General features: G+C 37.2%; 1 protein-coding gene across 11 annotated transcripts in view; it reads right to left on the bottom strand.

The window, feature by feature from the left end:
* Positions 1-26283, bottom strand: part of RBFOX1 (RNA binding protein, fox-1 homolog (C. elegans) 1) — a 268731-nt gene that overhangs the window by 77119 nt on the left and 165329 nt on the right. For all 11 annotated transcript variants that reach the window (XM_009877362.1, XM_009877365.1, XM_009877361.1 and 8 more), the window contains exons 3-7: positions 17463-17606; positions 15220-15273; positions 9781-9873; positions 8030-8090; positions 1928-1981 (exon numbers count right to left, since the gene is read on the bottom strand). In XM_009877362.1, coding sequence (XP_009875664.1) covers positions 1928-1981; positions 8030-8090; positions 9781-9873; positions 15220-15273; positions 17463-17606 — 406 coding nt within the window. The remainder of the gene's footprint in view (positions 1-1927; positions 1982-8029; positions 8091-9780; positions 9874-15219; positions 15274-17462; positions 17607-26283) is intronic.

The following is a 26283-nucleotide window of genomic DNA, read 5'->3' as shown; positions in this document are numbered from 1 at the left end:
AGGACAGTGTTGGCGACAATAATTAAACCAAGTAACTAGAACTTTGACTGTCTTACAAACTGTATTTCTAATTTTATCATCTTCTAAAGAGCAACGAGGGTGGATACAAAAGGAAAGATACGTCACAGTGTTCTACTACAACATGCAAGAACTGCTCTTTTAGGGCTTCATTTTTTAATGACTTAAGGAGATCTGCACAGAGCTCTTTTTATATAAAAAAAAACAATGTAAATTGCTTCAAAGAAGGTTAAAATATCTGAGGAAAAAAATTAATCTTTTAGTCAATACAGAAAATATGCATTTGGTATGTGTTAAAATAAAACAAAACACCTTGTATGTCTAAACAGAAAACAACCTGAAATACACAAAGTATCTTGATAGAACTTTTTGCATAGGTATGGTGGAGTGTGTGTCATAATTCACAAAATTAAATTAATACTCTTCTAATGGTAATTAAAGATTCTCGTTAAGAAGGGCAAACACCTCCCTTGTGCTGGCAATAAAAATGCACTTGGGACTTTAGGAGGTTATACAAAAAAATCAATAACCTGCCATTTTATAATTAAAAGACAAAATAAATGTTAGGGAAAAGTCCAGTAAATTAGGAAAATTACCTTCAGGAGAGATTGAAAATATTGATTTTAATTTACAAACTATGTGAACTCTTCATGCCCTACTTCATGAGACAATTATAAGTCAGATTGTTAATTCTGCATACGTATTAGAAAATTGATTACTGTACTATGGGAATATTATTATATTTGTCATTAACACTAAGTCATTTATATAAAATGACTAATAACTCTGACTTTCTAATTTATGCAGGTTCAGGGCTGGTTCACTAACTACTCAAACGAGATCAATGTTAAATTCCTGTTTTCAGTGTAGGCATACATCAAGGAAGGAAATAAATTCTGCCTACGCTAACTATTCCAATTCCACAAATGCCAAGTTAGTATTTTTATTACTCCATGTTACTTCTGTAATGCAATACACTAACTGGAACATTTTTATCTATCTTAGTAGATGGCACTGGAGGTATCACAGGCAGCTTTTTAAACATAAATATCCATTTGTAACCATAGTCCTATTTACGTTTTTTTTTCCTCTTCAAGTCCCTTGAAATAATGCAAGTTTTTCAGCTTTGTCTGGTGGAGGCTTGAACATCTCCAGGAATGGAGATCCCCCAGGTTCTGTGGGTAATCTCTTCCCATGCTTAACCACTATCTGTAAATTATTAACTTTCAAAGAACTCTTTTTCGGACTTGGTAGTGATGATGTTAATGAGTGGGATTTAAATTCTTCTGAAGTCAACTTGGTTTTGGAGTACGACCTTGATTGGTGCCAATACTGCGGCTAAAGCACATTTAGAAACTGCTGCTAGCCATGACTGAGTTCAAGTAGAAGACGACTGTATCTCATTATCCCCAAATTGTAACCAGGACCAGAATTTGATCTCGGTGAAGACTCAAGAGATACTACAGATTATAAATACAAAAATTTCAAGAAACTGAAAATTTAAACATAAAGTTTAAAGAAAAACTTTCAAGGAAAAAAAAAAAGAACGTAAATGTTCTATACTTAGGCATAAAATATCTCTTTTTTCGTTGCTCACTAGGCTTAAATAACCCCTAGAAGAAAGTGACTGTACTGAAATATAAGAAAATCTAAATAAAATCTCATGTAAGACTGGGATATTGCAGCACCTTTCACCTGACTCGATCTACTTTCAATATACCATCTATATAAACTTTAGTATGCCCAGGTAACTGTTTAAATCCCGCATCACAAATCTGTACATGACTTGCAGGTAATGTGAACTGGACAAAAAAGCCAAACCTCATACCAGCATATATGCTGTATTTGTGTATGTTTTAAAAAATAGCTAAATGAAATAATTCATAGGCAACCAAAGCGTAATCCTTACCTGCATAGAATTCTGGACTATAAACTGCACCAACAACTGGATTTAATTTCCAGCCTGCAGCAAACATAAAAAACATAACTGAGTTAATACTGCAATTAGTCATAATAATAATAATAATTTTTCTTTCATAGAGATAGTGAGATAAAATGGCTTCAAAAAAGGTCATTATAATGCAAGTTGTATAGGTGGGTTAGATTACTGATCCTTAACATCAGCCTCTGAAGGATGGAATTAAGTAACAAAACAAGGCATTCCTCGGACATGCAGTACTGGAGCAAATTATCAGTTGAATTACCTTGGCTGCAATCCACAGTTGCCACGGACTTACTCCCTTAAGCTATGGAAATAAGCCAGAACTAGTTCAGGTATCCCTGTATCATCTGGTACCAGAGCAGATCAGTTCTTTTTCACGGCTTGAACTCTCTGGTGACAAGCCAGAGAGGCCCAAACAGCTCATTTGCTGGACATAAATGTTTCTGATAACATGTGTTTGTGTAGATTATGAAGCAATCAAATAATCTGAGCATTTTTTATTCTACTCAGAGAAGATAGAAAACGTAGACATCGTATGGAAATGCCCATTGTGCCATGTCAGAGATTTGCTCACTGTGGGATCCCAGGCAAATCCCAGAGACTTGGGATTTTTTCCCATTTGCATTTGCACACCAGCCTGCCTGCGCCGAATCGGGACGCTGAGAGGCACGTACCAGAAGCGCCTGCATTCACAGCTCCTAAATGCTGTCAGCACTTTGCTGTAGCGGTAGCAAAATGCTGCAGTCACAGCCTGCAAAGCTCTTCGGTGGTGCAAATGCAGCCGCTGCCCTTGTCTGAAACGACCCCTTGTCCTCCCGCCGCTGGCGTAAAGCCACAGCGCGGAGCCAAGAGGTGCTCTGTATTGCACAAACTCCAGATCCTTGCTGTCACATCCTTACACCTGACGTGGTGTTGCCAGGCAAGCCTGAAGCACACGAATGTGAAGCTGAAGACAACGATGCCAAAGGAACTGAAGAGGAAGGGGCAGGAGAGCAGCAGGGGAACACCCTGGCAAGCTCCCGGCATTCTCGGCTGCGGTAAAGGGCCCATGATCAGCGTGTTCTGCACAGCCACAGGTGAATCTACTCCCAGTTAACGCTAAACTCCAGAGAATATCCCCCCACCCATACCCCCTTTTGATTTTAAACAGTTTACACAATTAGCTGAGCTACTGGGAGTGAAAAATGAGGGGTTTTCCAAAAGTGCAGCTGAAGCGGAGGCGTGGGAAGCACCATTTGGAAAGGCGAATAAAGAAAAAAAACCCTGAGCTAAAGCAACTTTTAAAGTCAAGAGCTCTGGTACTTTAAATAGATGCTATAACTCCACTGCTGGAAACAAAATACAACCGAGACAGGGAGAACAAGGCTTTTCAAAATCAGAAGAGCCACAATTAGAGGCGTTTATTGAGGCTTGGTTCTGCCTGGGCTGTTGTCATGTAATGCAAAAGCACAGCAAAAAGACCATAAAACTGAAACGCATTATAAGACTGAAAAAGTGTAATGCACAAACCTCAGTAATAACACAAAGCAAAACTATCCCTACGCTTTAAACATACTATTTACCAGTGGTTAACTGGTCAGTATCAGAGGTGAGGGGTATTTTGGAAATGCAACTCACTAATGAGTTCAGAGTAAAAACCAGCATTGCCTGCAAACCACTCCGCAGACATTAATTGCTACTCGTGCCTAAAAGACAATTACAGAACCTGAAAAATTACTTTTCTCCTGAAAATAAGACAGGATTTTTACCTGACCCTCCAATTTTACATAGTACACGATTATATTTAGGAACGTCAAGGTACAACATATACTCTTAGCCACATTTTATGTCCTAGAAAATTTTCCAAATTATGAGACTTTCAGTAACAATTTAACTTTTTATAGCTTAGGGAATATCTAATGTTTCAGATTTATTACTTCCTCAAACCATCAACACCATCCAAAAGGAAAGCTCGGATTGAATTTCAGATCTGTCAGCTTTTCCTGTCAAAGAAGCTGACAGACACCTCTCAGTTTCTAAGTGACACTAACAGTGCCACGATTTGTCTGAGGGAAAGGAAAAAAAAATCCTGGTAGACGCAGATTGTTCTTCACAGCTGAAAGCCACTCTCATATTTCAGTTCCTTACCTCCCTCACAGCGATGGCTGTCTCATCTAACTTTTCCAACCTTATCCAGGAAATACTTCATTCATCACGAAAATAACAGTAATTAAACTTAACTTTATCTTGCCAGCTTGCAGTGCGCTGGCCCAGAGCCGTGTGGGTTAATCAAGTGTGATAGCAGTCGATGTACCCGAGTGAGCAGCTGCCAAGAAACCCTGCTTCAGCAGCTGGAGGAGGCACGCTCTCTGCAGCAGCGGTGATTTCATGCATTTTTCTTACTGTCACAATATTAATCTCCTCCTCGCGTTTGAACAACAAAAGCTCAAAACTGAAAAACCCAACAAGGAAGCTAACAACCCCTCTGCCTTCCCCTGTACAGCCAGCCAAAGATAGGCGCGCTAAGCTTGCTAAAGGGAAGGCAATAATCACACTGCACAGCCCAACAAGCTTTAGAGGAAAGTGGGGCACAGCAATGCACAGAGGATTATTTTCACTTCCTAACGCCAGACAGGCACTCGTGGCCGAAGGAATGCTTTGGCACCAAAGAAGTTCTGCGACATCATTTGCTTTCCTCCTGTTTGCGTATAGAGTGGGGAGAAAAGGGAACTGGGAAGGAATTTAACTGTGAGAATAGTCTCTACCCGTGATTTTGAATCTAAGAGATCAACAGAAGGCTCAAACTCAAGGCACTGCAAGTATAAGCTTTAAAACATATTTTTCCCTCCAGTGATCTCTGTTTCATGATCCTCATTCTCTGCTGTGGTTCTCTGAATCTACTTGCACCTACACCAGTTGGATGAGCATCCCGAATTGCAATATGGGCACTCAGAGAAACCGTAATTGTGAAGAGGATAGGTTGGAACATCTAAAAACATCTCCAAAATATTTCTGCCAACAAGTAGAACATCTGACAATTTATTCGCAAAGAAAAGACGGTTGTGTCTCCAAAGCATATGAGGTGAGCCATCAGAATCATCCTGTCTGATAAAAAACTTGCACAAGGAAAGCTCTCCTACCAACTAAGCACTTATTAGCTACCCGTTTTGGGAATCATCAGAAGTCACTGGAAAGCAGATTGATTTCAAAAACCATCTAGGACACAAAAGCACACCATTTATTTGAATGAAGTTGCATATAGTGAAAAAAAAAGTGTAGAGTTTTGCGCTTTAAAATCTACTGACTTTTACAATCGTATTTACAACATGAGCCCTGTTATCAAACAATCAGGAATGAAGGACAAAGATGAGGGTGTATTATTTTTAACAAATATTAGTCCCTGATGTTTTCCTATCATACAACATATGCCCCAATTATTGAATACCTGGCAGCGACACGTCGGTTACCACGTACTCTTTGAAAAATACAGCCATATATTAAAAAAAGAAGTGGTTCAACACTGTAAACAAAAAATTTCCTGCCAAATGCGTCTGAAGCATCTTGCAAATGTTTATATGCTCATAGACCACATCGCAACTAGCCTTACATGTTATTCAGTAGGTGAGACCATTATTTTAGACAACAATAATCTTTAATAATCAGCCACAGCCCTGGTTAATTCCTGACAAAATGATAAAGAACCAGAACCATACAATGCCAGGATGACTGATAATACAAGCACTGATTAAACTAAATGAAGCACCTTGCAAGTCCACACTTCATTTCTCGTTGCCTGCAGTGATTATGCAAGACTCTCCTTGTGTGTTTACTTTAGGGGAACTCAGACAATAAAAAGAAGTTAAAAAAATAGCAAAATGTGTAAACTACAATCAGAGTTTTTCTTGGTGTTACCCATCAAAAGGTGTGCAAAAGAACATCCTGCACGCCCCACCTTGGATGTATGGATTCACAGACACAAACGCTAACTCTTACGCACTGAACAAGGTATTTTGTACCTTTGGTGAGATCTAGTCCAGACAGAATAAAATGGCAAATGACAGACAAAGCACTTGAAGTGTGAAACACTTAACAGCAGATTTGCATGGTTCTGTTTCTGGATATTCATACATGATAATATACAACCTAAGTAATCCTGCAGTGCAGGGCACGGAGGCGAACCTCCTCTGAAACCAGATTCCTAAAAATCCAGCATTCCCATCCTTCACCACTGGATGTGCTGATGTGCAATGTATTCTTTGCTAACAGTTTCATAGCCTTAGGATGGTACTAATACAAAATATACATTGTCATTTATAACAGTGTAACTACTTTCAACATTAAAATACAGCCAAGATCATAGTATGATATGCATATAGTTAATTTAGTTCCTTATTGCAACAAAATCTTGGTACGTGACCCATAAGCTTTGTGGTTCTTTCACTAGATTCACTGAGATGCTTTAAAGTCAGTAAAAATAAAGGAGATTTTCCCATCTGCATCATTTGCCAACTTCCACATACACATACAAAACGATGAAGAAAACAGCTTCTGACAAAGCATAAGGAATTTAAAACTCCTCCAGATCATTTTAACTAGCTCAATTATCACATTTCAAATGAAAACCATCGCTATATGCGATTTTTTTGCTTTTTCATTAAAATACAAAGCCACTGTTTGCCCTGAGTTCTACTAAAACCTCACTAGTGAGACCTCAGGTATAGAGAATAAGATCCATTTTACTTCAAACTGGAAAAGACTCTGATCTACCTTTCTAACCCTTCACTCACGTATGGGTAGATTTCATCTGCTTTCTACTGGATGCAAAAAACTAAATGAAATTGAAAAGCAAATAATTATAACTGTGCCGTGCAGTAAAACTGGAAACTGTAACTGCAAGTAACTTTGGTTGATGTATTGTTGTTTGACGTTGTTGAGTTAGGAACCTATTGGAATTTTCTGAACTAGCAAATGCCAACAGCTCAAGCCCATGATCAAACACTGCCAAAGGAAACATTTTTTAATGTACTGCTTCCAAATGCCTCAAATACCTATAGGTTGCTGTTCTATCATGAAGGCACGACATTATACCAACTTAGGGTCAGTATTAGAATGAACTTTTTGATAGTTTGGAATTCAGATTTTTCCAGGGAAAAAAGCTGGAAGCAATTACAGTTTGCCCTTTACTTCTAGCCAGTTGCAGAAGGTAGACAGAGAGAATTATCTTTGCCTAGATGTGAGTCTTGGTACTGAAATGCATCTCATGCCTGACAGAGACATTCCTCTCACTGGTTCCCCCGCCAGAATGATTAGGGGAGTAGAGGGTAAGTCTTATGAAGAGCGGCTTAGGGAGCTGGGGCTGTTCAGCCTGGAGAAGAGGAGGCTGAGGGGAGACCTTATTGCTCTCTACAACTCCCTGAAAGGCAGCTGTAGTGAGACAGGGGTTGGCGTCTTCTCCCTAGTGAAGAGCGATACGACAAGAGTTAACGGGTTCAAGTTGCGCCAGGGGAAGTTTAGATTGGATATTAGGAAAAACTGCTTCACTGAAAGGGTGCTGAAGCATTGGACTGGGTTGCAGAGGGAGGTGGTGGAGTCCATCCCTGGACATGTTTAAAAAGCGGCTGGATGTGGCACTTGAGGAGATGGTTTGGTGTCAGGGTGGTGTAGGGCTGTGGGTTGGACTTGATGACCTTAAGGTCCTTTCCAGCCTTGATGATTCCATGATCCCAGCAAACTGAATCCTTCCATTAGCTCATTCATTGCAACATTAACACTGCACAAAGCTGCGGGAGGAGAACGCTTTCCTCTCAGGTATATTTTCCTATACGAAGGCCACTGGAGTCAAACCCTCCGATTCCAATCGGGGAAAATGCCACCCGCTGTGCCCACGCAGCTGTGAATTAGCTGAACTCGGCTGGAAACTATGCCCAGTCGTATCGTGTTGTATGTCACTGGACAAAGCCTGAGCCCAAGGAGCTGCAGAAGATGGGGACTACGACAGCCCACAAGCAGATGAGGCCTCACACTCAGCAGGAGAGTGAGCTTGCACATGCACTGATGTTCAAACAAAGCGTGGAGAGCTCATGCACTTACCATTCGTGTAAGGGTTGACGGTCTTTTTATTTGTCATTACACGTGCTGTTGCATTATTTACCTAAGCACATAGAACACCGGATTAGAAAGGGTTACAGGGAGAGTCCACGTTACTATTAAATGCATGCATTATTACTGCTATTAGTCATGTAAAAAAAATAAAATGCAATTTAATTTATAGAAGGCAACAGGTGCATAACAAAATCATACTATTTATAATTACATTTACTTTCATAACCATTTTAACTTACAAATCATTTCAGTAAAGCAACATCATATCATTTAAACTTTAATAAAAAGACATTAAAAGCAAATTAAAAGGTACTGCATAATTTAAGACTGAAGAGCATGCTTGTATTCCATGATAACACTGATACAAAAAAATACTCAAAACAGAAAAAAAAAAGATTATATGAAGGAACATGCAGTGGAGTAGAAGGGAAATAGACAAGGTACAAGGAAACAAAGAAAATGTCAAAAAAGGGACAAACGAATTTTAGCAGTGTGCAACATAACCCTTTAGAAGAGAAGTACCATTGGAAAAGCAACATCTAGCATTCAACACTTGGAACAAGAGCCTTTTTCATTGCAAGAATTAACAAAATCATTCAAGCTTTAAAATCACAGCTAACAAAAGGATAAAAAGAGGGTGCATTATTTAACACAATATGGAGTTAACAATCTGAGTAAGATGTGCACGAAGTCATATCCTCAATCCAATCAGTGCCTCCCAGGCTTGCTTAAAACGTACACTCAATTACAGGCGTACCAATATAGAAAAAAATGTAGCATCAAGAAAACTTAATACAACAAGTCAAAAAAATTCACGTGGTATATCAGCGCTAAATACGTGAAACGGCAGATGGACTTCTCCACTTACCATTCAGCACCATCGCCAGCATGGGTATGTATACAGTTACCATGGTTACTGAGAGTTTGGTGAGGGCCCTAAGCGCTACCGTCGAAGGGGGAAAATGAAAAGGCAAAATATGCAACATCTTACTCAAAAGACGACATCATTTTCAATTGGTTTTTTTTTTTTTTTTTAATTCTAACAAATACGACTGAGGCAGTATTGAAGGGGATCCAGTGGTGCTAAACCGCATTTGGGTCGATTTGAATAGGTGCGAACGGCTCAGGCCATCAAGCCAAAGCAGCCTGATGGTTTCATTAAAAGGGAAATGTTAAAACTGGTCGGGCTTTAGTCTGGCTTTGTTTCGATTTCTTGTACATCTTTTGGATGCTTTTTTTCCCAATCTGAATTTTTTGAAAGCCACTGTGGATCCCACATCAACCCTGCAGCAAAAAAAAAAAAAAAAAAAGAAACAAAACAAAAAAACCCAACCTTTTGTTTGTTTTTGTTTTGTCTGTCACATTTTTTTGTTGTTGTTGTTCTCAATTTTTAATTTTTTTTTTGTTTTTGTTGGCTGGTTTTTGGAACCTACTGCACCCATCGATTTACAAAACATCCAAAATAATAACTTCAAAATATTAAAGCTTTAATTTTTTTTTCAATTCTGTCATCCACCTTTCAGCAATAATGATAATAATAATAATAATTACAAAAGAAATAATAATAAAAAACCCAAGTAAGGCCAGATTCTCTCTCTTTATATATAAATATATATATAAACAATGGGAAGGGGAAAGGGGAGCACACAGAAGACACCAATGATGCATCTGAAACAACAAATGAGAGTGAAGCAGACATTTATAAAAAAGATGAAAAGGAAAATATTTTGAACATGCACCTCGATTTTACGGCCCTCTACCACGGTGCCGTGTAATTTCTCCCTCGCCCTGTCCGCATCAGCACTATTTTCGAAAGTTACGAAACCAAATCCCTGCATGCAGGAGGGAGAAGGGGGGAAAACAACATGCACATTATTATTTCAGTCAACGACCACTTGTTTGCTTATGTTCTCTCTCTTTAATTTAATATTCTCTTGTCCTGGCTTCATTTCTGTAACATGCAAATTAGAAAAATTATAATTGTATTGAGATGTGCAATAAATAAGCTACAAATGTGAACAAATTTTTTCTGTCATCAGTTAGATAATACCCTCTGAGAAATTCAAAGAACGATACCAAAAATACCTTTCTACATGTCACTACAGAGGAAAACAAATCTAACAATAAGAAAATGAAATTAAAATAAATTACAGTGTCTTCACATAGAAAAAAATGAACTAATGAGAAAAGAAAATGAACCACATTTTAATGACATGCAGATCTCTCAACAAAATAAAAACGTGTGCACAAAATTCAACACTGAATGTCAATATACTCTAAAACATTGCCTACTTCATCATGCTCTCGTGATCATAAGAAACATTGTTCCCATGCAACACTAGGGTAACTTAAACTTTCGTCAAACTATACAGCCTTTACTTATTTTTTTATAAAAGAAAAAAAAGAAAAAGAAAACCACCAACAAAACAGAAGTACTTTTAGAACAAAGTATAAACTTTCTCATATTAACAGATCAAATAAAATCACATGATGTGAACAGGAAAAGAAACTCTGATAAAGGAATAAAAATGCAAATGTTTGGAATAAGTTTAACTGCTTCATTTACTATTTATGTAAATTACTTCCCACACGTAGAACATGCAACTGGTAACACTCCAGAATCCCGAGTTAGTGGGACTGGAGAATACTCGACAATTATGAAAATCTGCTCATAACAAATACTTCGCTTTATAACATTAGACTGAACGAAAATTTCCAAGCCTACTAAAATTCTTTTTATTCAACACTGCTCACAACGGCAAATGTTTCCGAAAAAAAATCAGACACTGGAAGGTATTTTAGAAATATACACCAACCCTTTGAAAGCCATTCTTTCATTCGCACTACAACGCCTTTGCCTGCTTTCCCAAAGTTACCCAGACAAACGAGCTTCTGCATCCTTGGCGTTTCGTAACACGAAACATGTACAAGTTTCCCATGGCTGCTCACATGGCTGCTTTCCATTTAGGCATGGCCGCACATAGCTGAAGTCCTACTAGAACCCTTTTTTTTTTTTTTACTGTTACTTTTGCTTGAACTATGAGTTAAAGCTTTCCCTCAATGGATATGAGCTGCCAAACTAATTAACTATCAATAGATAAAAAAAGTTAAGAAGCCATCAGGATCGTTACATGGGTTATTTGGGTTATTTTACCTACTCAGAAAACGCTTTAATTTATGCCAGTTTATAACATAGAAAGTGACACTTCTATACAGTAGCAGTTTATGCACCATTCTCTTCAAAGAAGCTTAAACACATTGTCTGTTGCTCTTTTTTTCTTTTTCTCATTAAAGCCACACTGGAGTCTGAGCCCAGAAGTGCTCTATCAGCAGTTCCACTTCTAGCTGAAGGGATTCTTAAAACACCTGATTCCACACATTTTCCCTACTCTACCCTCCACAATTTTAGCACAAAGCCATGACCTCGCTTGTCACAAGACACTGGGGATGTAACTCTCTTTTCCCCAAAGCACCAGGAGCATTGAGAGAAAATAAATCCCCCTTTTCCGTGCTAATCCCCAGGTTGGATGCCTGCATTCGCTTTCCTTATACCTAAACTCATCCTCAACATTAAACTTTTATTTCTTCTTCAACTGCTTCCTCCCATCTTGTAAAAGCTCTGTAAAAAAAAAAAAAAAAAGGCTCATAATTTAAGACGCCATTAAGAAAATTTCACAGCAGAGAACCTGACCGAAAGCATTAGTCCAACGAGTCTGGCTCCAAGCAACAGCATAAATTCCCCAAATCCTGTTTGCTCTTCCCTCTGCTCCTCGGTGAATAACTGCCCCTTCTCAGAAATGCCAACATTTGGTGGGAGTTATGTTGTCAAAAATTTTGAATCGGTCATCTTAGCTCACAGCACTACCAGTTAATTTTTCTCAAACAACTGCAGGGAAAGATAAAAACCTAATTATATTAAAAAATTAGAAAAAGATATAAAGCGGAGCCACGAGTCAAGATAAGACAGGAACTTCAAAGGTTCTGAAAAGAATACTCATTGTAATTTTTTAATTTCTTATGTTGTACTTATTCTCACAATTAGCGCTATTTAAACTAAGCTCTTATTATGTATGCAAATCTTTAATTTTACCTAGCTGACACAGAAACTCAATGACGGAACATAGATTCACTCATGACACATTCAGATATCTACACAAACGTGTTAACATTGATTGGATATGCAGATGGCTCAACAGCTACTTCAGCTTCGTGTACTACGTATTTTATTAACTGGTAACAGAATCGTCTGCATTTTATTTTTTAAAGTCTGGCTAATGATTTAATAATAGCCAGGTTAGTACATGGGAATGTTCTGGTTCAGTTTGGGAGGAGTTCTGAAGCTCTTCTTATTTGAAGAAATGTATGTTAACATAATATATTCTAGATACATATTAATATATATACACATACATCTATGCAAATATCTGTGTAGCATACAGCTGTATAGAGCATTAATTTAAAACAGTAAAAAAATGGTATTTTTTGATGTTCCTTTATCTGCAGCCTTGTAGTTGTGCCTGAGATAAAAGCGCTTTGCAGCTCCTTGGAGAGCTTCCATGACAAAACAGTGGAGTAGCATTAAAATATGTGCAGCAGTAGAAGCTAGATTTCAAACTGTCCTTCCAAGATGAGTGGTAAACGCAGAGTAAGGTAAGTTACCAGCAGTTTTTCACGTTACTTTAATCAACATCTTCAAGAATTGGCAAAAGGTAAGTCTCATTTATTTAACTGGTTCTAAGAAATAGCAATACCGACATTCTTTCACTTTTTATGAAAGGGTTCCAAAACAATCAGTGCTGCCATACAATTCTAGTGAAATTATAAATATTATTATTATTATGCACCCAAAACAAAAAGAAATTTGTAGTACAAAACATATTATTTTGGGGTTTCTTTTATGGAGAGGCTCCCTTCTGCAAATTTATTTTATTTCTTTAAGGTGGTGCTGCAGCATTAAGGGTTTTGAATACACCATCTCATTTTTCTTCGCTATTATGGTATGAAAATGAACTTCTGTTGGTTTTGCAAAAATATTTTTAAAAACAAATTATTGACATAAAAAGAAATAAACAAAAACAGAAACAAAAAAAAACCCCTAGCAATTCTTTTATGCCAAAATGCAGCTAGAAACAAATCTGAACTTTGATCCTGCGAACTTTTTTTTACCTGTACTCAGTCTGAGACCACTTAGTAGTCCTTTCAGATTCACTGGGATTTTATGAAAACATAGATAAGCACTGCCAGGAATGGGACTTTAATCTGGTGCATCTTAAATCCTATAGAATGGACATGAAATGATAAGATTAAAACATAAATAATTATTAAAAAAATGCTCCGCTTATTCCTATTTCTGTTTTTTTAAGTTTTTATTTAATTGAGACAACCTATGGGTACTTTTGCAAATGAAAATGTCCTGTAGCTATCCATGGACTAACTAAGCAAGGTGAGAAGCAGCACACCTAAGCAATGAGATGCATCAGGGATGCTTCAACAGCTCACTCAGAAGCAGCCTGGATGCACCAACGCAGCACTGCCTCACGGAGAAGTATTTAATAACACACCTTAGAATTTCTTAACAGAGGTAGCAGAGGTAATGACATTACAGACCTGCCTAAGAAAACCTCTTCCTTGTGAAACCCTTTCTAGGAGCTTGGTTTTGAACACAAAGCACTGGGATGTTCTCACTACTGCAAGACCACCATCCAAAAAAACTCTATTCAGAAATACCTCCTCACCCCATCCTCCAAACACTGCAAAAAAAAAAAAAAAAAAAAAAAAAAAGCCTTGTACTTGTGCAGCCCAATGCAGACGCGGCGGTTAGAAGTTCTCCGAGAGTAAGATTTAATGGTTAAGCAAACGTGTAAACCACCACTGGGACACGTGTACTCAGCTCCCTCCATCTTCAGCAGAACTAAGGCCGGGCGTCAAGTGTGAGATGTTTTCTGACATCTAGAACCCTACAGGTTCTAGATAAACCACTTTTGCAAACACTATTGAACAGCCATAATTTAATGATAATCAATTGCAGCCATAATAGGAGATTCTAAGCCACCAAATGCCATACATTTTTGGTTGTTTACTGAAAAAGCAGTGAATGTTCCGAGTGGCTTTGGGCTAGCAGGCAAGGGTACTGATAAATGAACGTCAGAATAATTTCAGAATATTAAAAATCCAGTAAATTTTAGCTGTTATATTTTAAAAAATCAACAAAAAACAACGTGATGGCTTTAAGTTTAGAATATAAATGCAAACATAATAAGGGAAGAATTAATACAATTCAGATATATCTGATCTAAGAGACATTTATTATATGTCTGATTCTGAAAAAATGACAGATTACAGCATGTCTATAACAGGAAAAGAATCCCATCGCTAATAATAAATCATACATGAGAGTTACAGGAAAACTGAGACATCGGTGGGTAAAGATTCCTGACAAGGCAGGAAAAGGAAAAATGTGACATATGACATACGCATAAACCCTTACAATGCAGCTGCTATCATAGGTGCAGCACACTGGGCCGCAGTTTTGCACCAGCTAACAATGCTAATGCAGTCATAACCATTCCATCTTGCTTTATTTCTTAAATATTGAACAAAAGTTGAAGTATGCATTAAAGGCAAAGCAATTTTCAGGAAAAAAAATTAACATTTGCAATACGCTAAGAACTCCCTTAATCAAATAAATGTTAAACCAGATTGTTTTCAAAGGGTTGGTGTACTGAAGCTTTAACTAAAGAGGAAAACATCTGCACTTAGATAATCTGAAACAATCATATAATTTCTCAGCTAATTACTAAAGAGGACAGTTATTCAGTATCATTGGCATATTTCATTTCAAGAGTTGAAAAAAATACCTGTGCTAACATGAACCTGCCTAAAAATATCTAAGTATGGACTCATCTTATAAAATAATTACCATTGGAGAATAAAGACAGCAGAAACCAACATTCCCATAAAAACAGATGACAGTTTGGAGTAGCTAAAATTATCCCCTTAAAAAGATATAAAATGAGTCCAAAGATTTTCCTGCTGCTTAGGAAACTGAATGACAGCTCACAAGATGTTTTCACTAACATGGAATTTCAGACATTATTTTCTACAGCAGTGCAGTTGTTTCCGTTTACAGATATAAATACTTTAAACAAAAAATTCCATGAGTGAATTAAACTGCTTACCTTTGAGCCTCGCTCATTAAAAATAATTTCAACATCTAAGATTTTACCAAATTGCTGCAAAGAAATAGAAAAATCACATGAAAATAAGATAACTTCAACACTTCTATCCTATACAGTACAAATGCTTGTTTCAGGAAACGGTGTGCCACGTGAAAAAGTTAAAGAATATAAAATCAGACAGCCAAGCACCAAAAAAGACACACTGAAGAGGAGCCAGATCAATATTACAACGAAATTTTATGTATCATTGCACTTGTCACTGTCATCTCACATATGCATTTATGAACTTCAAGGCCAGTGAAACCAGCTGGCAAAAGAGGAAGTCATTATTAAAGTGTGATCACCGTGTAGGTCTAATCCTAAATAGTGTTGGGTTTTTTTTCCCTTTTATTTCATCTTTGCACATACCAAAGTCGCGGGTTCGATCCCCGTTCGGTCCTCATGTGTTGCCTGATCTAGTTGAGAGGAGTCCCTGCCCATGACAGGGAGGTTGGATTAAATGATTTTAAGGTCCCTTCCAGCCTAGGCCATTCTGTGATTCTTCGATATGCAATATGCAACTGGCTTGCTTTGCTTGGAGTGCACTCAACATCACTAACAGGAGAGTTAGTGTGAACACTGCTGCCCTCTGGTCACCCTTTCCCGCTGAAGAATCCTTGTTTCAGATGACTCTTTGCAGCTTGATTTCAGGATGGGAAAAGGAGTTTGGTTACCTGGTTTTTACAGGAATAAGATAAAGCATCTGGGAGCTTTGTTGCTAGCTTCAAGCAGGGAGGATTTCTCTCCACCCTTGTTATCTTAGTACACTCTCGTTACTTATACTCTTTCTAGAGAATAATTTGGAAACCAGAATTGATACTTCCTCGGTGGGGATTTTTCTCTACTCAGACTTTTAGTTTAATATTAGTAGCAACTGTCAGTATTCCAGCTTTCTATCAATTCCAAAGCTGTAAGTTTATTGTTACCAAGTCATTCGAAAGCTGAAAACTCCAGCCATTTTCCTGCATTAGTCCTTTGAGACCTAAGACTTAGAAGTATTTAAAAGAAATGTAGTTTTTATTCACTTATAAATTACTACAATCCCTCCAAAACAAATTCCTTTCATTTAATGTACTTTCAAATAAAATCCATCTATTTTAAGTGGTAAGTTTAATTTAAATAAATTTGCATATTCTTCTCCAGAGGGTTAATTATCATGCCTTCTCCTATTTTACTGATCAGCCATAAGCTGCATTTAGGGGAGGTTACTTGCAGCAAGTTAGATCGGCAAAACACTCCCAGTGCTATATCGGGATTCTTTATCCACCAACTGCTTCCTTCACTTCATAGAAATAAGTACTGAAAAACACAATGTCTGACCCTACATACAAAGGCATTTGAAGAAGAATCTGAACTGAACATGGAAGATGGAGACCAGTGCCATGAAGTACTTGATGCTGCACTGTGTTACAAACCATAATGCAGAATAGAATTAAGTTCTAGTGAGTAAGGAAGCAAGAGTAACACAAATACTGAAGAGTTCTAACTTGGAAAAGCTGGGTTCTAATAGCTGATCAAGTATGCTTTCTAAATTTTCTTTAGTAGCATTTAAAATTAAACTCAAGTGTTCTTGGAGCAGGGACAAGAAACCCAGTCTAACCTCTCCTGGTTATGAGCCTAGAATTGATGGCACATATGCGCCGTGTGAAATAGAGCCAGTGCACTTTAAGGCAGCTAATGGCCTGGGCAAAAGCAAAAATTGAGAGATTTAGAACAAAGAAACTGGCAAAAACTTTAGCTTACAGCCCTACAGCACCTGTGGGGATGGGTGAGGACTCCTACTCCTCGACTTCCTGCTTAAATTCAGCCCATGTGTTACTTCTGTAGATTTAGATCCCCTGCTCATGAAGACAAGCATTGTCTATTTTACATCAAGCTCTCCAAGATCAATACAGGCATATAAATCCAGATGTGTACAGGAGGAATATATACGTATTCAATATTTTAAGCCCACATAGATAGCTTTTTTTTGAATATAATACAAAACAACACAAGATATAGAATAGACCCTTCTGTATTACATAAAGTAGAATAACTTCTCCCAGTTGTGCCTGGGAAATCAGGTGTTTGGTTATAAAAAAATGAATAGGAAATCTTTACCGAAAATAGTTAAAGAGCTAAATCAGAGATACTGCTCTCACAGTTGCCTATAAGATATCTATTACAATGCAAATATAAAAAAAGCATAAAGTGTGAGTACTTACACCAAACATTTGTCTAAGATCTGGATCCCGGAATCTGAAGGGTATATTTGAGACGTGAAGCCGTTTTGGCTGTGATTTGTTTTCTGTGTTTTCAGAAGATTGTGTCTGTTGTTGGCCATCAGTCTGTGCTGCATCATCTGTCTGCTAAAGGGGTAAAGCAGAAGAAAGCAAAGCACGCTGTAAGTATTTCTGCCATTTTTTTAACATCAAGTGGCGGGCTTAAATTCTAAAACAAACAAAAAAATTAAAAAGGTGATAAATCTGCCAGAAGACGAAATACACGAAAATCAAATCCATTACTGTATCTGTCTCAACAGTACATGTTTTCAGTTATATTTTTAATATATATTTGGAATAAAGTGAATAGGAAGGAGACTATTCTTCGTTGGTTTCCTTTGCTATTCTTAAATAATAGGGCTGTTGAAGCCCCTTTAACCCCACCAGTGTTTGCCAATGGAATAAACTGAATCTCCACGTCCAAGTACCAGCCTACTTGCAGCACTTCCACATGCGATTAGTACTTTAATTCAGAGGCCACAGGGATTTCTACACAGGAGGTATGTAACACGTTGCATCCTGTTGCCATTTCATGAGAAGTGCTGATGGGCACGAGAGGGTCATTTTGTCTAGATAAATGGTCACCATTACAGAAAAGGCCTTGAGTTGTGAAAGGGAACAGAAGTACAATCAGTGGTGAAGGTTGCCTGACACAAAAGCTAGACCCAGAAACAAAGCTTGTTACAGATTTTCTTTCTCGCCCAAATAACATCATATCACAGTACTTCTTACAGGGAAGCTGTGCCCTAGTTTTGAAATGCTGTTTTATAATTGAAGGACATTGCCGGGTATTACAATCCAACATTATAAAACCCTGGAGAGATTAGGAAAAAAACCAATGTCCTTCATGGAAAAAGTAAAACTAACCAATGCTGGTCATTCAGTGCATCATCAAAATTTCTCACGTGTTCTTTAATTCTATCATACAGTGCCTAATCAATCACTGTGTGCACAGCACACATTCGTTGGCAGAGGGGATTTGGAAGAAAAGAGGAGGAAAAAAACCAGTTGAATGTAACTACAAGGACCATGTTACAGCTGTTACCCTATCTTTTTTCTTGTGTTCTAATTTTGCAGCTTAGCTTGTCTTTCCACATATTTTCATTTAAAAACAAAAAAATTAAGAAATCTCCCATTTCCTGCTAGTATCAAATTCCTTTTAAGACACAACCATTTAAGCAAAACAAGAACGGTTACCTAAACCTTACCACACAGTCAGTCCCAATAAGCCTGTTAAGGAGGAAGCAAAAGAACTCAAACAGAATAAATAATTTACATCATCAATAACTACACACAAATTTAATTCTAACAAGTTAAATTCAACATCATCTTCCCCAGTACATGCACATCTTCTCAAATTCAAAGTACTAACATCTACAATTTCCTGTATTGCCTATACTTGTGTACTAAGAACACTTCACAGATAAAGGCCCTTTATCATTTCTGCAGAAGCATCAGTTAATCAGCAGCGTCTACATTTCATGGGATACGATGATACTTGTACACAAAGGCAAAATTCTGCATGCACGAAATGAGAATTTTCAAATGATCCAAATAAGGAACTGGGGAAAAAAGTGTTAACCTCTAACTGAGTCACTTCTTTTAATGTGCTTTTTATGTGCTACTCCCCAAACACACAGTTTTCTAGTGATCTAAATACTAAACATGGCATATAGCTGTTAAGAGACAAAACCAGGATTCATGCTAATGTCTTGCTATTCAAAACCAACTCAAAAATGCAAAACTTGGGCAACTGTTCCGTCCAGAGACACTACAGAGATTACTTTCTACCTTCAGGCTATAAAAAGAGAGAAATATGAAGGAAATTTGGTATGTGAGAGTAGAGGTATAATGGTCCAGAAAGTCCTGAAATACAACATTGTGGAAGAATTTAAGGTCAATTAGATTAATCTGAAGAGAATTAAAGAATTCTGAAGGTGCTGTTTAGCTTCAGGAATAAAGGGTGCCCCAGGAAGAAATTATATAATCAGCATACTGTTTAAATGCAAATTGGAAAAAGTAATTTCTGTTCATTATATTAATATAACTGATGAGAAAAGGAGTAGGAGGGTTGAACCATGCATGGTTAGCATACCAAAACATTAGGAGTAACTTCCGTACCAAAAAAGCTGAACAGAAATGTTGCCAACAAAAGGCCAGTGAGGTTTCTGAAGGTGATGCTAAAATGAAGGAGCCACAAATTAGCAGTAGTTTTCTGGGTGTTTCCTTTTGATTTTACCACTTTTGTTCACAGAAGCCTGAAATTTACAGTTTCAGCAAAGAATGTGTCAGAGTTTGGGCCATGAGGACTGAAAAATCGCAACTTCAGAAAGTCACTATCATGTAAGATTCATACCTGTAAATGCCCTTAAAGAAGTTTGGTGCAGAACTAACAGAGCTAAACCATATAAAATGTATTAAGAAGCTTGACAATATAGCGCTCTCTTATTATCAACCAAGGATCTACAGGTGTGCCTGGGAGATCTGGAGAAGGATAACTGCAAACTGAAATGTGAAGCTCGTAGAAAAATTTCCAAGTAACACCAAGGAGGTAAAACAAAGGACAGAGGCTGGATTTTGCAAAATCCCAGAAAGGAAAGTTTCAAAGCCCTGTGGACTCAGAGAGCTAGAATGTAATTTACCTTACACATAAATAATACATTTCAAGAGAATATTTTCATTGCTAGCGGATCTAAAGACCAGTGTTTGTTATTTCTTTAGAAATTAATTGAAGTTAGTATATGACACCAGCCTCACTATGTCCCTGCAGACTTGTGGGTATCAGTAAAAGTTCTGATCTCTTTCAATACCCTCTCCTGACTCAGTTAGGAAACTTAGCATGCTTTATGCAAAACAAATAAATTATCCTCCTAAGCACTATCATTAAACAGAAATTACATGACAGAGTCTGTTTCTCCACATATGACATAATTTTGAATACAAAACAGTATCAGAGTTACCTTCACGTATCAAAAAGTCACGAATTTAACTTTGTGAAGAGATCACAATTCATAAACCAACAACTATTCAACACATTTTACCACTAAAACTGCCTCCTATCCGGCAGTCCTTGCTTTTCCTAATGTGTACTGGGTTGTTTTCCTATAGAAGATGGCAATGTAAATTCATGTACAATCTTGTTTACAGAACTGCTCTCCAACCAGTAATTTTTCATTCTGTATTTGTGAAATTTGTTATTGCGGTGTAATGCTTGCATTTGATATTTTTGAATAGCATCTTATTTTTCCAGACAATATCTACAATTTATCAAGATTATTTTGAATTCTAAACCTGTCCTGCAATGTACTTGCAGTCCTTCCCGGCTTGGTACTGTTGCAAGTTTAATAAGTATACACTATTCCATCACCCAGATCATTAATGAAAACACTGAAAAACACTGAGTCACCACAAATCCCTGCAGAACTCCTTTTAATAAATCTTCTGTTTTGATAGTGAGCTACTTAAACTCAGTTTCTAGCTTTCCACCCAGCCCATTGTAGTTGCACGTTTCCCACATTTCCCAGCTTGCTTTGAATCAAGTCTTATGTGAAAGCCTTATGAAAAGAAATATGTAACATTCAAGGCTTTTCCTTTGTCCACAACTAAAAAACACCCTACCAGACCTCAGCTAAATACTCTTTTAATTGGTTTCTTCCCTCTTAGAGATGGACAACTTTCTTGGACATCTGCAGAATTATTGTGATAATAACCCCACCCAGGCTGACTTCTACAGTGAGGAATCACACAAAGAACAGAAGTTCTCCTACCCATCTTCCCAAGATTGCATTTCACATTCAGTCACACAGGTACTCTCTAGCCTGGTGTTAACTATCAGTTTCTTCACCCTGGCTTGAATCCCCTCCAGAAGAACCTCTCTCCTGGTTGCCTTTTGCACATTCAGGTGCAGAACTTGTCCCCAACACATTCCAATAGCAATGCCAACTGATAGTCTGGCTGTAGGAAGCACCGACGCAACTGAATTCCTTGTTATTCATGAGTTTAGTAATGTACCTCCATGCCCACTGAATCTTACCAGGCAGATATTTATAACAACTTTCATATCAAAGAGGTCCTTTTTTCCTCTAACAGTTCTCCAGAGCCCCTTAAGGGTCTCTCTGCTTCTACACTTGTGACTTTAGATAAGGTAAAATTACAAGGGAACAATTCCTTTCTTGTCTGCTCTTCCTAATCAAGATTCACAACTTCTTCACTTTTTGCAGGTATGAATCTTCAACACAATTTTGTTTTTAATGGCACTTTATGTCCTTCTATTGTGACATGACTGGTCACAACAGCATCACGTGAGCACAACGTGGTGCAGCATGGTCACAATGGGCACACTAGGTGTGGACACAACACAGTGTCTATCACAGGGCATCACTATATACCTCAAAACAGACTACATCCATTTATAAAGCATCAGGAATTACATTTTTATGAGACTAAGGTTCCTAGATTAAGCTTCATAACAGACCTATATAAAAAAAAATGCAATAATTCCAATGTGTTACAGTTCAAATAATTTTAAAAGAAGCTGTTTTCTAAATGGGTAAACCAAGAAGTAAAGCTAAGAAAGCACTGGTAATACAGACCCTTCATGCTCTAAGACATCAATGGGCACTGCAGGTTCTAAATGCCTTCAAAAGTTGCTACAGATTGGCTTTTTTCCTATGCGTGTCACTCAGCACTGTAACAGGTTAGTTTGTAGCTCTGAGGTCTAAGATGTCGTTTGTCATCTTCAGCAAAAGGTCATTTCTACTGATTTGCTACATGACTTCTTTTTCTGGTTCCACTGAGAAAGTATTCCTAATTTAAAAAACCTAATCAACAGTTACATATCTCAGCAGATTATTGATGAGTGTTGCCTGGAGGGAAACACAGGATGAAAACTTTGGCATCTTATTGACTATAAAATGACAGACTCTGCTACAAAATCTTATTTATGCAAAAAACATTTGCTATGGATATTTATTGATACACAATTGCAACCTTCTAGCACCATTTTATGTCATAAATGTTAAAATAAGTTGCTGAAACTCAAATCATTTAACAACCGTTGATTACTTTTGCAGGCACTTCATACAGAATTGAGATGTTCAATTTTCCATAATAATTTCTAACTCAATCGATATATAGGAGCTAAACAAGTTTAATCTCAGTGAAATTTGATTTAGGTATGAACCACATTCAGAGAAAAGCATGTGAGGCATGCCTACATCTCTACCCAGAAATATGTCTTCATATGTCAATTTTAATTTATCATTTCAAAGAATAAATATTCCTCTCCATCTTAAAACCTTGTGTCATGCTATTATTGTTCTTTGGTAGTTCTTTCTACAGTTCACTTTTCTCTTGGCTTTTATCCAACGTTATGTAATACACATATATCTCTATTTTAATAAAAATTATGTCTTGCATTGTTGTCTTGTAAATATTGAAGAGAAACTATTTAACACAAAAACTGAGGATATATCTCTCCCCTCAGAGAAACAAACATCGTGAAACCAACTTCTTGAGCTAGCCAGTTTAAATGAAATGGATATGCTCATAATATTCTCTAAGTATAGAATCACATTAATATTTATCAAACCAGCTACCAGAATTGTGTGGAGGTGCACATGATAATAACAAAGATTTTAAGTAAACTAAAATCAGATGCCCTTGTAGACGATGTTTCCTTACAACATCTCAAGTGATTCTCTGCCGGTTCAAAATAACCTCAAGAAAAATGACACAGCCTTCACTACTTTGCATTCACAAAACGTCAACACCAAAGCCAATGCAAGTTACATGTGATTTAAAACTTATCTTTGAGCATCTGCTGTCCTCAGTACCTACATATATTTTACAGGAATTTCTTTTTACTGATTTGCTCTTCTCTCTCTCTCTTTCAGTGCATCACTTCCCTGGCCATTTCTGGTTAAACCACACAGACTGCTTTCTGGCTCCTATTCCACCACATATTTGCAATCATAAGATACTACAGAGCCTTAATATACGTTAGTCTTAAAACTTATAATGAGAGTTATAGATACAGAATACAGAAATAGACCAAAATCTCACAACATACACAGAAATAAAATGAGATGAACTCCTTTTCCTTTAGCAAGCTACTGAAAGCTTAGTTGACAGAATAAATTAAAATTGAAACCATTCTTATAGGTCAGCAAACCCAAATCAAAGTGTGGTTCAGAGAATGATTTTTTACTTCCTATAAGCATAAACGTGGTATACTTAATCAAATCCATCATCATCAGGAAAGTTAAAATCTATTTAGTAAAGTTTAGTAAAGGAATTCTTTATCTTTACAAAATCCTAATTTTTTGTCTCCTTAACTCACTTCTGGAAACAGAAATCTTCTATTCCTTAAAAGACTTTGCTCAAGTCCTTAACAGACTTCAAACTGAAGTCACTGAAACATCGTACATGAATTTTGGCCAGCCTCGTTTTTCCACAACTGTCACTATCACCAGTTCTGCCATTTTCACCAACTCAGAGGAGGTCAAAAGCAACGCAAAGTGAGGAGTGGCAGTTACAGCGCAAGTTTTTAGAAGTTTCGTGGTTGAAAAAGTTCTTTTAACAACTGGCAAGAGGCATGTGTGGTTCTTAATAAAATCTGTTTTGGAGTGACTACACAAGGGCAGGTCGTGGCCCCCGCTGCACTCCTGAAGCACCTGCCAGGAGTGTATCCAAGTCCTTCAACTGCTGCTGCTTCCTTCTGGGTAAATGAACACACGGAGACTTGGATCATTCCATCTCACAGCCAAAGAACACATGATCCAATGTGCTGCCTCAAGATCCACCAGCTTCTGATATTAGAAGACTACATTTTGCCAAAGAAAAGTAATCTAACCGAAAAAACAAACCCTATTTTTCTAAAACATTTAAGTAAATATTTTTTTTTGTTTCACTTCTTCGCTTTTTCCCCAATAATTAAAAAAATTACAAAAGAGAAGAAAACTGCTAAACACGATACTGTTCTGGATAAAATAAATTTTTTAATTTCCTATTTGGAGAAAACACCACCCCTTACCTTGTTTTTTTAAACTTTACTAATCCAAATGTGCTTCACTAATCCCAATGTGTTTCACTCAGAAATACATTCCTTTGGGGAAAAAAAGAAATAAAAAAAAAAATCATGCTCTAAAACTTTCATCCAGCTCTAATACAAACCCATTCCCCAGGTTACTCCTGACTGGACACAAAAGTGTCATTTGCCATCCCTAGCACTCGTGGCAAAGACACCGCATGCAATAAACCCGAATGTTCAGTGAACGTGAAATCAGTAAAGGCCTTGTGAACATCATTTGGGCAGAAAACAAACAATTCCATTCTTTTCCTAGCAAATACAAATTTTCTGTATCCGTTTCCATCCATTAGTGAAGAAGCTCAGTCCTCTAACGTTTCTCACACTGGAATGGTGAGCGTTATAGGTTCCCTCTGTTCTTTTTCATTGAATTCTGTCTTTCATTTTCTACAAAACAATGGTGGTGTAGACCCACCTTCAAACCCTGTTTTAAATGTAATGAAATGCTGTCACAGAATAGCTGGTCACAGGCAACTGCGAAGAAGAACACTGTCCTCAATCTCAGCATCTAAAGAGTAAATGGAACATAAACAGTAGGAAAGCCTAAAACTGAACAAAGCCTGTCATCTCTTCCTTGAAAAACTGAAAATATGTTGTACTAGAATAACCTGAAAAAGCTGAACTAAGTCTTGATCGTCCTTCTATAATTTGTAAATAAATGCAAATCGGTTGCATACAGTCTAATTCTAGTAGGAATAGCCTGTAAATATTCAGAAGAAGAAAAGAAAGAGAAGAAAAACAATAGATTCTTTTTCAAAATATACTTAAGTGCTACACTGTTTCTCGTGTATACATATCCACATAAGGGTAAAGGTCTTGAGAATTTTAAATTATAAAAAAAAAGCTCATTATATTAAAAAAAAATGCTCAAAACAGCACCTGTTTTCTCCTGCTACACCAATCAAGTTACTTCTCAGAGAGAAAGAGCTCGTGAATGTCTTCTAGGCATTATTTGATTAAGTTGACAATATTATGTGAGCAATGGTTGAGTACCCACTGTGCTGTACTTTTGACCAAATTGATTTGTCTAATGAACACTTGCTCTGTCTCTTCTCAAGCCTGAATAGGGCTCTTGATTTAACCAGTGATGCTGGAAGCCAAGTGAATTTACAGCCCCCACAGTCATTCTCTCTCAATCTGGAAAGAATAGCAGCAGCAGTACATGAGCAAGCATAATTCAATACATTGTGCTATAAGCGCAGAAAATAATATCAGAGAGCTCTGCAATATACCTGTTTGATTTGATTTGTAAACCTGATAAAAAAAGCAATCGAGAAAAGTTCAGCAGAAAAAAAAAAAAATATATATATATACACACGTCCTGAGCAAAAATATAACCATGCTGCATGTGTACAAAGAACTGAAAAAATCATGCATAGTAAATCAATTTCTTTAGATAATATTGCACGTTTTCCATTTAAAAAGGATCCAGATTCTGAAAAGTTACCTTTCCATTAAAAAGTCAGCAAAGAGAATAATTTAAAACTGAGTTTGGGACTTTCTGAAAATACACTACAATTGGTGTACTGACAAATGTGATGGGTTTGTGTCTTTCCTGATTTCTTAAGTAGATTGGCTGATCAATTAATCATACTGGTTTTGATAAATTCATATTTGGAAAAATCCCAGCCCTGCAACGTGCTTCCCAGAAGCATAAAAGCATAGAGGAAAAGTAGT

The sequence above is a fragment of the Apaloderma vittatum genome, unplaced genomic scaffold (genome assembly GCF_000703405.1).
Source record: "Apaloderma vittatum isolate BGI_N311 unplaced genomic scaffold, ASM70340v1 scaffold18109, whole genome shotgun sequence".
In the NCBI taxonomy this organism is placed as follows: Eukaryota; Metazoa; Chordata; class Aves; order Trogoniformes; family Trogonidae; genus Apaloderma; species Apaloderma vittatum.
The sequence above is the reverse complement of the archived record's forward strand: the minus strand, read 5'-3'. Positions and strand labels throughout refer to the sequence as shown.